This window comes from Elephantulus edwardii, unplaced genomic scaffold (assembly GCF_000299155.1).
Source record: "Elephantulus edwardii isolate Elephantulus edwardi_28Jun2011 unplaced genomic scaffold, EleEdw1.0 scaffold00015, whole genome shotgun sequence".
Lineage (NCBI taxonomy): Eukaryota > Metazoa > Chordata > Mammalia > Macroscelidea > Macroscelididae > Elephantulus > Elephantulus edwardii.
Window position 1 is genome coordinate 22328894 of NW_006399765.1, and position 16569 is coordinate 22345462.

The 16569-nt window shown below is 48.5% G+C and overlaps 1 protein-coding gene across 1 annotated transcript in view; it reads right to left on the reverse strand.

The window, feature by feature from the left end:
- Positions 1-1429: 1429 nt before the first annotated feature.
- The window catches only part of PTGIS (prostaglandin I2 (prostacyclin) synthase), a gene marked incomplete at its 5' end in the record, with an annotated part of 44563 nt that continues 29423 nt past the window's right edge, over positions 1430-16569 (reverse strand). Inside the window, 4 exons of the mRNA XM_006881752.1 lie at positions 1430-1574; positions 5780-5931; positions 8282-8463; positions 9396-9564. Of these exons, the coding sequence (XP_006881814.1) occupies positions 1430-1574; positions 5780-5931; positions 8282-8463; positions 9396-9564 (648 nt within the window). The remainder of the gene's footprint in view (positions 1575-5779; positions 5932-8281; positions 8464-9395; positions 9565-16569) is intronic.

Below are 16569 nucleotides of genomic sequence, written 5' to 3' on the forward strand. Positions count from 1 at the left end.
GGCCCGTTTCTTCACCTGGAAAGAGGGTCGATGTCACCCTCCTCACTTTAGAGATGCTTGAAAAGGAGAGAAGCAGTGTCTGTAGAGCCCACACTGGCCTTTAGAGAGCACGCAATAAGCAGGAACCAATACTAAGAAGGACACGGTGCTTGGGGAAGCAGAGAGTCAGGGGAAAAGAGCAAGAACCTCAAGGAGATGCGGTGACAGAGTGACGACGACAACAACAGGCTCCACACCCCACCAGGCGATTGTGATGGGGCTAGGCAGCTCCGGTCAGCTGTGCAAAGCGTCGCGTGTGTCAAAGCCAACTTGATGTCACACAACAACAGTATGACTAAAAGAATCGCTGTCACTGAATCGATTCCAGTGGTCAGCAGCCTATGGAACAAAGATGCTGCTGTTGTAGGTGCCGTCTCGTCAAGTAAGACCCACGGCGACCCTCTGAACACCAGACCTGAACCCTGTCCTATCCTGTGTCGTTCTCACCATCTCTGCCACACTTGAAACCATTGCTGCAGTCACTGTGTTGATCTGTCTCGTTGGAAGTCCTCTCTATCGTTGACCATCTTTCCAAGCACGAGGTCCATTTCCAAGGAATAGCCTCTCCTATCAACATGTCCAAAATACGAGAAAAGGGGCTTCATCGTGTTTGCCTTCAAGGAGAACCCTCACTGCCCTCTTCCTAAGACTTATCTGCGTGTTCTTTTGGCTGTCCATAGGTTGTCCAGTACTCTTCACCACCACAGTACAATGAATCAGTTCTTCTTCTGTCATCCCATATACAAGTCCAGCTCTCAGACGGGTAGCAGGTGACTGAGAAGACCATGGCTTGAATGAGGTGCGCCTTAGTCTTCAAGGTGACATCTAGCCTTGGTTTGTTGTTGTTATGTGCTGCTTGCGACTCATAGCAACCCTAGGTACAGTAACCTTAAACCTGTTTTACCTTGTGCCACTATTGTTGCTAACACAACTGTTACTGAATAATAATTACCCCAGTCACTGAATAAGCTCGGTAGTCATCATAAAATGCAGGGAGCTCTGGTGGCCTAGTGGCAAGAAGCTGCGCTGCAGTCCTGAAGGCACACAGTTTGAATCCAACAGATGCTCCACTGGAGAAGGAGGGGCAGTCTCTTCCTGTGCCAGTCGGATCTGACTCGATGGCACACAGCAAGGGGTGGGGGGAGTGAAGCATGAGGCCTGCTAGGAGCATAAAGGGACTTATCTTGGGAACGAAACTGAGCAGCAGACAATCCCAAGCTTTTACTGACTTCCTCTCTAAGACACAATCTTCCAGAAAAAAAAAAAGCAGGCCAAGTACTGAAGCCAAGCCAGTATTGAGGGGTGTTTGGAGTCCTGAAGCCCCACAGAGTGGAGTCACAGGGCATTGGGTCGGTGAGAGCGGGCTGGGTGGAGGTGTCTGTGGGGAGGATCATGGCCGAACCTGGTACCGGATGGGTACATCGTGTTCTGGCTGCATGAGCCCGAAGCCATATCTGCTGAAGTCAAACGCAGGGATCTCCACGTCCGGCTTGGTCAGCTCCAGGTCGAAATGTGTCAGCACTAGGAACACAAATCTGCAGAGAGATGACAATGACAGTGTCACTGGGAAGGTCAGGAAGGGGTACGGACCAGAAACAAGGCAGAAAAACTTTCTTCTGGAGACTGATCCCAGCACATTCTTGAGAGAGAGATGGTAAAGGCATCCACGGTTCACCAAGAACCCCAGCACCTCCTGTGGCTACATAGGCCCCGCACTAGTCTGGCTTCTGGGGCACGGACAGAAGTGACCTGTGTCAATCCCAGACCAAAGCAAGGAAGACCTACTGCATGACCATTAGTGATCTCCGGACTGTGCTTGGTGTTAACTGAAAAACTAGCCGTTTAAGCCCCCCTAGGAGTGCTGTGGAAGAAAGGCCTGCACCCGCTTTCATAAGGAACGTAGTTGTGTACTGTCAACTGAGAACCAACCCACAGCTGCCCCTCCAGGTTTCCACAGGCAGCTGAATGCACGGGAGGAGATTCTCTATCCTCCCACGGAGCAGCTGGTGGATTTGAACTGTGTGCCTTTGGGACTGCAATACAGCTTCTTACCCATTAGGCCAGATTGTGGTGGTGGCGGTGTGAGCCATTGAGTCAGAAATGACCCATTGCTCATTTTCAGAGGCAGTAAATCACATAGGAAGAGATAACCCATCCTCCTGTGGAGTAGCTGGTAGATTTGAACCAAGTGCCTTCGGGATTGCAGTGCAGCTTCTTACCACTAGGCCACCAGAGCTCCCTCGAGATGAATTTATAGGGGGAGGTTCTGACCTACAGCTGGATATGAACCCTGGCTCTTCCCCTTACTAAGCATGTGACCATTACAAATGATGCGACTCAGTTTTAGACCTATTCCTCTCCAGCAGAGTTGCTGTGACAATGAAGTGATATTAAAAAAAAATTTCCTAAACACAATTAACTTATTTATCAAAATATGCACAGTGCGTACCAGACAATGTGCTAAGCATTTGGTGTCCTTTTTCTTCTTTATAAGGAGCCCTGTGGTGCAGTGGTCAAGTGCTGAGTTACCAACCAACGAGAGAGCAGTTCAAATACATCAGTGGCTCTTTGGGACAAAGATGTGGCAGCTTGCTTCCACAGGTGAAGAGGACTGCCTTGAGAGCACTGTGGGACAACTCTACCCTGTCCTGGAGGGTGACCTGGAGTCAGAATCGACTCGATGACAATGGGTTAGTTTGCTTGTTGTGAAGTTTCCATCAGCCTAGAACTTTATGAGGGTGGCACTACATACAGCCAGTTCTGCTATATAGCTTGTTGTGAAAACACAAATTTCCTCCAGGGAAATCGTAGAGGCTGATTTGATCATAACTCAGAGTTCAAATTTGCTCATGTGCAGATTTCGTTGGTGAGGAACAATATGTGAATGCAAAGAAAGGAGACTCAGCTGAGCTGGACCCTGAAGAACACATACACACATACACACACACACACACACACACACACACACACACACACACACACACACACACACACACACACACACACACACACACACACACACACAGAGGAACATCCACCAGCTTTTACCTCGTTCACACTCATCCACATCAGGCATTGAACCTCCGTCCTGAACAGAGCTCTGGTGGCCTAGTAGCAAGAAGCTGCTCGGCAATCTCAAAGATGCTCAGTTTGAATCTACTAGACACTGCACTGGAGAAGGAGGGGCAATCTCCTCCCGTGCCAGCTGGATACAATTTGACAGTACACAACAACAACAATAAAAAAAAACCCAACTCTCTTTCCTGTCTCAGACAAACTCCTTCCACTGCCCAACAACTCACACACCACAACCCTTTCTGTGTCCTCTTCTGCCAAAGTCCTGTTGTTCACTGCCTGCGAGTCCTCTCTGCTTAATATGCAACAGGTCAGAACCCTGCCTTCTGGCCCTGTCTCAAGGCAGTGGGCCCTGTGTATTGTAGCCTCTATGCATTTCTTTCTTTTTTTAATTTTCACTAGTTTATTTACAAAATTCTAACACAAGTTCAAAAAAATTCTTTCCATTTCCCTTAACCCCTACTCATCAAATTGTACAACCCAATGATTAATCCCCTTTCCCCCCTGTACATCCACATCCTTCTGCTTCTAGCTTCTCCCACCCCTCCTGGATCCTTATACTCATTCTACAATAACGGTCTAATGCAATATTTATCCTTGTGGGACTGAGTTACTTCACTCAGCATAATGCTCTCCAGTCCCTCCCAAGTTAGGTAATAAAGCAGGCTAACACGTTCCAATAGATTCTCATCTTTTTTTAGGGATGAAGTTTTGGAGGGTTGCCTTCTCAGCCCCATATTACCCATAAGCCTTATGGGTTTTATTATACAATTTTGTATATTGCAGTGGTTTCTGGGAAGGCATACAGAAGGGTAATGAAGATCTTCACCAACGATCTACAGTCTGTTGTTAAGTGCTATGGAGTCACCTGTGACTCATAGCGACCCTATGTGCAAACAGCTCTAAACCCTGCTCTATCCTGTGCCAACGTCATTGTCTCTAATATACCTACCCCATTACCCCCGTTACTGCATTGATCCATCTCATTCATGGTCTTCCTCACTTGCACTGTCTTTCCACCCTCCCAAATATGATGTCTTTCTCCAAGGGCTGGTCCCTCCTTGCAACATGTCCAAAGAATGTCAGAGAAAGCTTCACAATCCTTGCCTCCAAGGAGCAGCCTAGTTTAACTCTCTCTAGGATGAACCTGTTTGTTTCCTAATAACATTAATAATGGTAAGAATAACAAACCAAAACCTATTGAGTCAATGGCAGGTCACCGCGACCCTGAAGGGCAGACGAGAACTGCCTCCTTGAGTTCCCAAGATCGTAAACCTTTACTAACAGACTGTCACATTTTTCTTTTCCCCATGAAGTGACTGGTGGGTTTGAACAGTTGACCTTTTGATTAGCAGCTGAGGGCTTAATCACTGTGACCCCAGGATTCCATCATAACATAATAGTTGTTGTTGTAGTTGTTAGGTGCCGCCCAGTGATATCAACTCATAGGGAATATTTGTACCAGAGAAGACGGGCAGGGCCAGCGCTGTCCTCACAATCACTGCTGTTGTCAAGCCCACTGTAGCAGCCCTGGGTTCATTTACCCATAATAACTCTGAATTCAACTAGCAAACCTATCAACGTCTGGCTGGACCCTCCAGTGGGCGTCCACGGCTGTCAGGCACACAGGAGTTGACGGGCCATCTTTCTCCCAAGAAGCAGCAGGTGGACACAAACCACCGGAGAGAAATGGCCTTTGGGTTTAACAGGGCCACTCTGAGCCAGGCGGAGTGTTAAGCATCTAAACAATCTGGTCCAATTTGTTCCTGCTGACACCCTGTGATGCAGCTGTGATCAGCTGTGATTCAGCCGTGATCACGTATGATTCGCTTTCTAGTTGAGGAAGAGAGGCTCAGAGGGGTGACCCGCTCATGACGACAAGAGGTGGGGGTGGAAGGACCGAGCAGCTGGCTGATCCTATGGTCAGCCTTGGGCTGTGTTCTTGAGTTCAAGGCTCTTGGGATCCAGGGAAGAATTTGTGGATCCTGGCACCTCCGCTTACGATGTCCATGACCATGACAAAGGAGGGGACCTTGGGAGACTTGGTTTAGACCGACAGGGAGCTAGCAGGTTGCCATGGCAATGAAGCAATATGAAAACAACAGGATTAGGTGATTTAATCCAGCATTTGGGCCACGTGCCAAACTCTGTGTGAAGCATTTACCATCCCTCTCCATTATCTCGATCATCTGTCCAAAGAGCGTTACGGAGCAGAAGCTACAGTTTGTTCTGCTTGTACTACTCAAATAACCCAGTGAGCAGTTCCGGCCAGTTCTGGTGGACAGGTTGGAACACGCTGCAGCCGCTGGGCGGCCGTGGTCAGTGGGATGGAATGGCCAGTGCTAGGTCCTCTGGGTTTTGGTATTTGGACATCAGACTTGGCAAGAACATGATGCCAGATCAGATTATTTCAAAGTAAATGAGAAATCTGGCTTTTCACTTAGCCTCTTCTGATTTTTTAAAAGGGAGCACAGTTCCTCCCCCACCCCTTAAGCACAGTGCGGGCCAAGTAAAATAGATTTGTGGGCAGGAAATGACTCGCTGGTGGTCCGTTGGGGCCTATCCTCTAAGTCTGTCCTGGTGGAGGCCCTGGTCCTCAGGACAGGCAGGTGACTGTCACCCAAATGGAGCAGAGACTTCCTCCTCCAGAGTCGCCCGTACTCACTGTTTGATGCTGTTGATGGCGTAAATCTTCCCAAGGCAATGATTATGCCCGGCGCCCCACGGCATGTTGTAATTCTTCAGCCGCTTCCCATCCTTGTAAAAATCTTTCTTTTCTGATCCATCAGGGTTCAGAAATCGGTCGAATTTAAATTCCTACAACAAGAAAAAAAGATCTATGTCTGATATCTACCCTCAAAATGACGCTGCTCTGGGAGGTCAATTAAGGAGCTAAGGAGCCATGGATGGCACTCTGGTGGCTTAGTGGTAAGGAATTGAGCTGTCAACCCACAGGTACATGGTTTGAATCCACCAGTTTGCTTCATGGGAGAAAGATGGGCAATTGACTGCTTTTGAAAAGCTGCTGAAAGATCAGCTGTGAGTCAGTTCCAACTCAATGGTTCCCATTCAACACCACCACAGCACTCAAAGTGCGCACCCCCAAAAGAAGACCTCTGAGGATGTTATGACATTTTCGTTCCTAACAGGGGAAAGCTAGTGTGAATGTCCATCGGAAGGGGCTGAGGCAGGAAACGATGGCAGTCGTTTAGAAGGATGGAGTGGGTCTGAGCCTGGAGGGTAAGTGGGAAAAGGCAGTGTCAGGGAATACCGGAAGTCTCATAGCTCATTTCATTTCCCTTTATTACACTTCAAAGACAGTGTGGTTTTTGTTTGTTTGTTTTGTTTTACAAATTGAAGGTGTGTGGCAAGCCTGCGTTGAGCGAATCTATTGAAGCCATTTTTCCAAACAGCATGCACTCACGTCGTGTCTCTGTGCCACATTTCAGTTGTTCTCACAACATTTCAAACTTACTCATAATGTTATTACATGTACAACAATCAGTGTAAACATAACTTCTACACGCGTAGCTGCTGTTGTTGTTGTTGTTACGTGCCGTTGAGTTGCCGGCGACTCATAGCGAGCCTATGTAGAGCAGCTCTGAAGCCTGCCCTGTCCTGAGCCAGTCTCACTGACTCTGACACACCCACCCCCATTACCCCACTTACTGTATCAATCCATCTCATTCGGGGTCTCTCTCTCTTCTGCTGTCCCTCCACCCTTCCAAGCATAGGGAAACCCAAAATTTGTGTGACCTGTTTCATATATATTTGCTTTAATGCAGGGGTCTGAAATTGCACCCACAAAACCTCTGAGGTCTGTCTGTAGAATGTAAGACTCATAAGACCCTATATTCATATCTATCTATCTATCGTTCGATCTATCTATCTACTGATCTATCTATCGATCTATCTATCCATGAACGAGTGTGTTATGCATACATTGTAAAGATATAAAAAATTTAAAAGGATATATTCCAAACATCTGTAAGAATTCTGGAACCAGAGAGATGCCAATATTTTACTTTTTAAATATTGTTATTGATGTTGTTATGTGCCGCAGGGTTAGTCCCAACCCGTAGAGACACCTTGTAAACAGAACAAGGCTCTGCCTGGTCTCATGCCTCCTCACAACCACTGATAAACTTGAGCCCATTGTTCCAACCACAGCTGTGCACATCAATGCGTTTTTCTGTTATATAAAAAGATATATTTGTACTTTATGACAATGATATATTACCTCTGAAATTCAAATTCTTTTTAAATTTACTTTTGACATGAGAGTGCTCATTTCCTTGGGTTATGCTGTGTGGTAGACAAGGCCTGACACAGAGTTGGTGCGGAATAAAAGATGAATGAGAGGAGAGGCAAATGGACTGGTGGATAGATAAATGGATGGACAGATGGTTGATGGATGTATGGATGACTGGGTGGATGGGTAGTTGGATGGATGGACAGAAAGATGGAAGAACAAATGAATGGATGAATGAATGGGTGAATGGATGGATGGATGGATGGATGGATGGATGGATGGATGATAAACAGATGAATGGATGGATGGATGGATGGTGAATGGATGGATGGGTAGGGAGGTAAATGGATTGGTGGGTTGGTACATGGATGGATGGATGGATGGGTAGATGGATGGATGGATGGATGGATGATAAATAGATGAAGGGACGGATGGATGGATGGTGAATGGATGGATGGGTAGGGAGGTAAATGGATTGGTGGGTTGGTACATGGATGGATGGATGGATTAGTAGATGGATGGATGAATGGTTGGATGGATGGGTAAGTGAATGTATACATAGCACAGGGCCTGGCAAATAGTAGGCACCCAAATATATTAGCATTTGTGAATGTTTACACCAGGGAGATAAACTTGATAAGTTCAGATAATAACATTCTGGAGAAAAAGAAAATCGCTCAGGAACCATACCCACAGGCCACCTGCCTTCTTTTTTGTCACATGACCTCTTTGACTCCTCATGACAAGCAGATGCTGTTGCAAGGCCCGTTTCACTGACAAGTAAACGGGTACAGAGAGGCGAAGCAATTTGTGCAGGGTCCCCCAGCAAATGAAGGGCTGGACCAGGCTGCCTGTCAGATCTGGTTGAGGGTCACGTCACAGATTTTCCCAATGACCCGGGGACCTGGCACTTACCTCTGGGTCTGTGTAGATTTCTGGGTCCTTCTGGGGACTCAGGAAGGGGAAGAGGAGGAGGCGGTCACCACGTCGCAGGGAGAATTCCCGCCCATCGGCCAAGGGCATGGTCAGGTCCACCACGACCTCTCGTGTGATGAAGGGTGCAGCTGTGAGCCGGAGGCTCTCACTCAGCACGCTGTCTGCATGGGTTCAAGTGTAGGGAAGGGTCAGTACATTGTCCACTCACCCACTCAAATGTCATTCGCAACCATCATAGGAAGGTGAGGAGCTCCTGAGAGAGGGTGGGTGTCTCGCCCATGGTCACACAGCACATCTGAAAGCCAGATGATGAGATGTGGTCACTCTGTCCCCTCTGAGATCTTGGACTTGAAAGAACTCCAGTTCTGATCCCCAGAGATGTTGTGAGGGACGATAAAAGCCAGGAAGACAGCAGGAGGGGCTTCTCGGAAGATGGGGTCATCAGTACTGGTTGTGTCTGCCTGCCCACCATACCTTCCCCCTTCCTCAGGAAAGAATCCCTTGGTTTCTCTCTGGGGGAACATGATGTTGAGTCTATTCCCAACTTCTATGATGAATTGTGACTCGCTAATCAGGGTATCCCAAAGCCTCCAGGTCCCATGACTGGTTCAAGATAAGCATTTGATCCAACAGAGCCAGTGAGACACATACAGAAACACAGCAGGAGTTTCAAGAAAGGCCACTCCCTTCCAGGGCTGTGAGCATGTCTGCCTAGAAGGGTGGGTGGCCATCCTGACAGCTGAGAGATGGAGGCAGACTGAGAGCCCTGACGGCATTTATTCACATACGTGGACTCCTCTGTGTCTAATGTAAAAGTCAGACCCCACTAGACTTTTTTGTTACACCCTTCAAATAAAGTCCCTTATCTGTTTAAGCCAAGGGAAGCTGCATTTTCTGACACTTGCAACCACATTATCCCACTGAAACCATGAGTGTTAGGCAGGCAACACCAGGGCATGGAACTGTCAAGTCTAAGAAGACAGCAGGCCCAGGGAGGTCCCAGGTCAGAAATCACAGATGGGCCCTGGGAGACGGGAGAGAGCTGAGGGGGGCTCAGTCTGTGGGGCTTCCTGGGAGGGCCTGGCCATCTCACCGAGCACTGGCATGTTGTCTAAGACCTTCTGGGGGAGGGTGGTCATCTGTGAGAGGGGCTGTTCCATGCTCTGGAGGGCTTGCTCAAGCTCCCGACGGACAGCGGCCATGGCCTCCGGATGCTTGAGCAGTAAGAGCAGGAGCCAGAAGGAGGCGGGACCCATATTGCCCTGCAATGAGAAGAAACCTGTTAGGCTCTGCCAAGGTCGGCCGTGGAGTCCACTCATCTGCTCTATGTCACGGACACAGCCATGCCCAGGGCCCCAGGTCAGCAGGTCTGAGCTCTCAAGCTGGTCAAACTTCTAGTGATGGCTGGTGGCTGCTGTGAGCCTCAGGCCACCGTTAACATGGGCTCAGTGCGCATGGTCTAGTCGAATGACCAGGAGCAAAATCACTGATTCTGAGGCCACACAGGCAATCTCCAAACAGAACCAGCATAAAAGAAAATACAGGTAACAGGCCCAAGGCAGGGTAATGAAGAGTATTCTCCTCTTGGAGGTTTTGAGACAAATGTTTATATCATCCCATAACATCCTTCACAAAGACATTGCTCTAAATCCTATTTTGTTGCGTTTCAGTGTGGATCGTAAAGCTTTCGAGCAGCCACGTCCTAACGTCTTTCTCTGACCAGAACAAAGAAGAGGAAAGGCAAGCAAAGAGGCACAGAATCAGTCCAAAGGACAAACGGGCCATGTGAATCTCAACTTCCGTGACCCAGAGGCCAGAAGAGCTAGACGGTGCCCAGCTCCCACCGCTGACCATGCTGAAGGCATCACAGTGTGTTGTTGCTGTTACGTGCCATCAAGTTGATGACATCTCACAGCCACCCCGTCCTAACCTCAGTCAACCTCGCCCTCACGGACACACCTGGTCCCACTGCCACAGTCACTGGGCCAGCCCATCTCATCCAGGGTCTTCCTCTCCTGTGCTGACCCTCTGCCCTTCCAACTCTGATGTCCTTGTCCAAGGACTGGCCCTTTCTGACAAAAATGCCCAAAGTATGTAAGACAGAGCTTCAAAATCTTTGCCTCCAAGGAGCAACCTGGTTTCAGCTTCTCCAGGCCAGACATGATTGTTCTCTTGGTAGAGGGTGCTAAATACAGTAGGAGAAGAAAATTCAAATGGAACAAAATTCAAATCAATAAAACAAAGGCAGGCTTTTTGGTCTAATAGGATTTAGTAGAACTCCAGAGACTAAGGCCCTAAGTCACTGTTCAGCCCTGGAACATAACTCAACAGGCAGTAAGGAGAACAATATTCCAGAGAGGTAGTCACTTCCCAGAATAATCAACCCTACACGATCAAAAGGGCAGCATCAGCCCGAGACTAGACCTCAGAAGGTAGAAAGGATAGAATGGACAGATCTGTGGAAACAGGAATCACAAGAAGTAAGTGGGAAGACTAGTTACATTGGGGTATTGTAATTAATGCCATGAAGTAAATATGTGTGTGAAGAGTCAAATGGAAACCCAATTAGCTTTGCAAACTTTTCCTCAAATTACAATACTAATAAAACCCAAAAAGAAACACAGTGATAATCAATGATGATTATGAACACATTTATTTCTTGAACAAAAACATGTATTTAGACTTTTTTTCGGAGTGCAATGACAGGGAGGAAATGGGTGAAATGTCATTGCCCAAGGTTTTAGTTATAACTGAACACGCAAAACCTTGCTGTTTGTTGCACCAGTGTCACTGCTACAGAAAATCACCACAAAAGGGTCACTTTCCAGAACAGAGTCGTTTTCTCACAGTGCTGGAGGCTGGAGTCCTAACAGAAGGTGGCTGCAGGGCTTCCCTGTCTGTCTGTCTCTTTCAGCTTCTGTAGCCCTGGGCATCTATTGGTGTTCCTTGACTTCTAGCTGAACACCTATATGATGTCTTTTTCCATGCGGATGACTCTCTCTCTCCATGTGCTTTTTGCTTTTTTTTTTTAAGAATTTTTATTGTTGTAATTTTTTTTTTTAATGTGTGTACCGTCAAATTGGATCTGACTGGTACAGGAGGCGATTGTTCCTCCTTCTTCAGCAGAGCATCTGGTGGGTTTGAACTGTGCACCTCTGGGATTACAGTGCTGTTTCCTGCCACTAGGCCACCAGAGCTTGCCTGTTTTTTGCTTTTATAAGACACCACTCAGAAGGCATGAGAGTCAGACTCATTCTGCTCTGATATGACTTACCTGATTATTCATCCCATGCAAAGAACAGCCCTACTTCCCTGTACAAGGTCAAGTTCACAGAACAAGTGTTAGGACTTCAACACATGGCTTTAGTCCTTAACAGGTAGGATGTCATTTAAGCTCGTGTTGAGGGAAAATGTCTATCCACCACAAAGAACTAAGCGTGCCCCCTCATACTCTGGGCATGTTATCAGGAAGGGACCGTCTCTAGAGAAGGTCACCATGCTGGGGAAGGTGGAGAGTCAGTGAAAAAGAGAAAGACCCCAAACAGCATGGCTGCAAGAATGGGCAGCAACTATGAGGACGGCTCAGAGCTGGAGAGGGGTTTGCTCTGCTGTGCACGGGCTTTATATGAGCCAGAACCAAGCAGGCAGCACCTAACAACAACAGCAGCTCACAACTCTAAGAGTAAACAGTCCCTAAACACCATGTTTACCTAGTCACTCCATCCGAGACACACTCTCCCGGGGTGAAAAGTCCCCCGCACCAGAAGACTGGAAACAGCCTTAGCTTCTATCCACTGATTATATCCATAATCAATGAAATCAATGATGACTCATCTACAGGCTAATGATACAGGAGGTCATAAAAAGAAACTGGCTATGGGCAAACTGGCACCAACTAAAGTAATGTTTATACAACTTGATGATTGTTACTGATCTCATTTAGCCATATTAGTTTTTAAAAAGCAAACATGGGAGTGGGGCAAAATGACAAAACACAAACCAAATCCAGAGAACGGATCTCAACTTTTAACAACCCCACAGGATGGAGAAGCACTGCCCTACAGCGGCTCTGGGGCCTCCGATTTGTAGGGAAGAAGGCTGCGCCTCTTTCTTCTGAAGGGGGGTTGGTGGGTTCAAACTTGCCACCTCTTGGGTAGCAGACAAGTGCTTTTCATCACTGTTCCGGCAGGGCTCCTAAAACAACAACTAGAACACTATATATCATTTTTGAACACCAGCAAGGGATAAAAAGGAACACTTTGTGGAATTAGTTTTCCGGATTCAAACATTTAGGATCAAGATTCCATGGACCTGTCTGATCAACTGGTCTAATAATGGTTTAAAATTTTATGTTTTGCCTCCTAGGAATCTACCCCACAGGTCAGCAGTTCAAATCCACTACTCACTCCAAGAGATAAAGATGGGAAATCTCCTCCCATTAAGCTATAAAACTCAACGGAAGGTGGCCAGGAGTTGAACTCTACATCTACTGTTGCTGAGATAGGAAAATGAGATATGAGACGTCCTTGGGTTGGGTTTTGATTTAGCCCTACCTCCTACCCATTGCCAAGAAAATGAAAAGTCTCCCTGATGGGCAAAGTCGTGATGAATGGAGAAAACACTGAAACTGTCAATGACTTCATCTTACTTGGATCCACAATCAACATCCTTGGTACCAGCTGTAAGGAGACGTGTTGCATCGAGCATGTCTGCAGTTAGGGACCTCTCCAACATGTTGAGGAGCAATCGTGTCAGTTTGTGGACTAAGGTGCACTTGATGCAGGCCATGGTCTTTTCAGTCACTTGTTAGGCATCTGAGAGCTGCACAGTGACTAAAGATGCCAGAAGAATTGATGCCTTTGAACTGTGGTGTTGGAGAAAAGCACTGAACATTTCATGGACGGCCAAGAGAACAAACAGATGTGTTTTGAAGAAGGGGCAGCCAGCGTGCTCCTTGAAGGTGAAGGTGATAAAGCTTCGTCTCACATATTTCAAGCAAGTTGTGGAGAGGCTAGCCCTTGGAGAGTGGCATCATGCTTTAAAAGGAGAGGAAGACACACAGATGGATTGACATAGAGACTGTAGCAACAGGTTCAAGTGTGTCAACGATTGTGAGGTTGGTACAGGCTAGGACAGGGTTTGGATCTGTTGTTCATAGGGTCCCCATGGGTCATACTTGACTCCAGGGCTTCTAAGACCAACAACTAACCTTTCTAAGAAAAACCACCTCCTTAGTGAGCACTGCCTATAGTCTTAAAAGCTTGCAGTATCAAGCTATGACAACTGGTCCCTATTCACCTGGAGTAAAAGAGGAAAGAGACCCAGCAATGGGAGAAGGAATGGTCTGTAGGTCTATTGTCTTCCATTTTAGAACAAATGGGAGGCACTAGGTCCCCAGAAATTTCCTCCAGCACCTCAGGCCCCGCCCGGACAGCCAGGTCACTCACCATGTCCATCACATTAATAGCCAAGGGAACTCAGGCAATAAATAATTCAGTGCTGTGTTAACATAGCGCCAGGCCATTTCATTTTGCCCGGATGGTGAGCCGGGGCCACACACGTTAATTACAGAGCTGTGGAGGAACCCAGACCCTGTGCTTCTGCTCAGCTTTCTGGAGAAAGCTTTCTCAGGTTAAGGAGAGGACCAAGCCTGCCTTTCACTCACCACCCAGAGATGTGAGCCTGCGGGTGAGATCACACAGCAGTCTGCGACCCTGACTCAGCCTTCCTGTGGGGCCTGGCCTCAGCTTACACAGTGTTTCCAGCCTGACCTCATTCCCTCCCCAGCACCTCCTCTGCCTTTCCTAGCAATGACATTGAGCTGAGCCCCAGGGGTGCTTCACTCTCCTACAGGCCCCATTGAAAGGCCAACAATCACTGGGCAAGGTCACCCTGCAGCCTCATCTGCCCCATCCCCACTCCCACAGGCAACAGCACCCCATTTTCCCTCAGAGAATGTGCTCCACTTACTGCACGGTGCATGTGGCTCATATGAACACGTGACTCGGCCTTGGCCCCTTGGTCAGCAACCCACTTAGGGGGGGACACATGTCTAAAGATAGGCAATCTGTCCCAGGGACCCACTCAGCATCTGAGAGGGCTGGTCACTCCCACATCTCCAAACTGTCTGCCCTCGAAGTTCTCCTGTCCCCTCCCTGCACCTCAGTCTCACTCACTAGCTTTCCCCCCTCCTCCTCCTCTTCATCTCCCCTGCTAACCAGGCAGCCCGAGACCAGGGCCTGGTTCTCTTCTCTGTTCACACTATCCCCCACCCCCACCCCCACGTCTCTTCTAGCAGAAAGACTTCAAATACCAGCTCTACGGCAAAACTCCCATGAATAGGCCCATCCTCAATCTTAGGCGCCAATTTCTTGAGGCTCCCTCCCTGTCTCCACAATCCCTCCCCAGCTCTGAGCACCCAACCCAAACTCCCAGCTTCTCGCGCAGATCTGTGCCCTCCGCATCGCCGCCAGGGACAAGGTCCTCCTTCCCCTGGCTCAGGTAAATCTTGGAGTGCTCCCTGATGAGACCGATCTCAGAGTCTGCCCCAAAAGCAAGTCCCACTGTCTCTTGAAATAGGTTCAGAATCCAACCACCTCACGTCCTGTCATGCCACCTTCTTCTCTTGCTTGCTTCTTGGGTGACTCACTCTGGTCTCTGCTTCCACTTTCCCCTGCTAACCACATCACCCGCAACCCTACCCCAGGGCCTTTGCACTTGCTGTTCCCTTTGCTTGACTGCCTTTATCCTTCAGGTCTGCCTGGCTCGCTCCCTCACTTCCCTCATCTTTGTTCAGATGTTACCTGTTCAGCAAGGTCTTCTGCGACCACTCTATTTTAGGTCCTCTCTCCAGTGGCAAAGACTGTAGGGAGTTGTATTGCTAGCCCAAAGGTAGCACCCTTCTGGTGGTTCGAATCCACCAGCTGCTCCAAGGAAGACGGGCCATCTCCTCCCAAGTGACTTAAAGCCTCAGAAGACTCTCTGAAGGGCCAGCTATGAATTGGTTCCAACTCCACCACAATGAGTTTGAGTTCTGAGCTTCCCCTTTGAAGTGTGAAGCTGGTGAAGAGGATGGAACATATCACAGGTGGGTGAAAGAATAAACAAGTCCATTTTGGAAGAAGCAGTCAGATTGCCCCTCAGAAACGAGGGTGGTGGGATTTCCTTATCTCACATCCTTTGGCCGCTTATTAGGAGGTACCAGTGCCTAGAAGCTAGTACGCTCTGGTCTAGAGAGCTCTGGTGGCCTAGTGGTAGGGAACCACACTGTCACACCAAAGGCACGCGGTTCAAACCCACCAGCTGCTCCGCAGGAGGACGGGTTATCTCCTGCCTGAGATTTACTGCCTCTGAAGGCTGCGGGTCAGTTTCGACTCCGTGGCACACAACAATACGAGCAAAGTGTCTGGAGAGGGACATCATGATTGTGAAAACAGGAGGTCACTGAAAAGAGGGAAGACGCTCAGTGAGGTGATTGACAGTGACACAACAACAGCATCAACGAAAGCTTTGATGGAGAACGTGGTGCAGGGTCCCCTTGTTCTGGGCTACAGGACCCTGGGTGGTGCAGGCTCACTCGGTTCTGTGGTACTGAGGACCCTGGGAGTCCCAGCGGATTCAGTGACACCCACCCCCAACGTCCTTCCATCATTCCCTTTCCCAGCTTTCTTTTTCCTCCAGACACCTTACTGCCATTGATACGCTCTATCTCCATGCTTGCCTGTGTGTTTACTCACATCAGTTTCTCCCACCAGAACGTCAGCTCCGCAAAGACAGAGGCTTTAGTCAGCTCTCTCCTGCTCTGCCACCGCTTCTAGATTGTCTGCCACACAGCAGGTGCTCACACGGTGCTGCGGAACACCATTACGGGGCACAGCGACGGGGGTGTTACAGGTATCATTTCCTGGCATCCTTGGAACAACCAGTTGCATTTTACAGATGAGGGCATTGAGGCAGGTGAGGTTACGTGATGTGTTAGGTCACAGTGCCCCAAACCACTGAGCCAGACAGCCTCCCAGACCCACTTTCAAAGCCTGAAGAGCTTTGCCAGTTACCAAAACGTAGGCACTACCAGCAGCTCCGTTCAGAAGCGCCCTGGGTCCGTTCCTGCCCGCATTCCCCGGCCTGCCCAAGGCTGCTCCCTGGACTTTCGGCCACTGGCGCCCTCAGGCCAGTGTCCAGTTCTGCTGATGAGAACATTGTGACCAGGGGTTCTGGGGACACTGTGAAGCTCTAAGTGATCTCTGCCCATAAATATGTTATTAGGC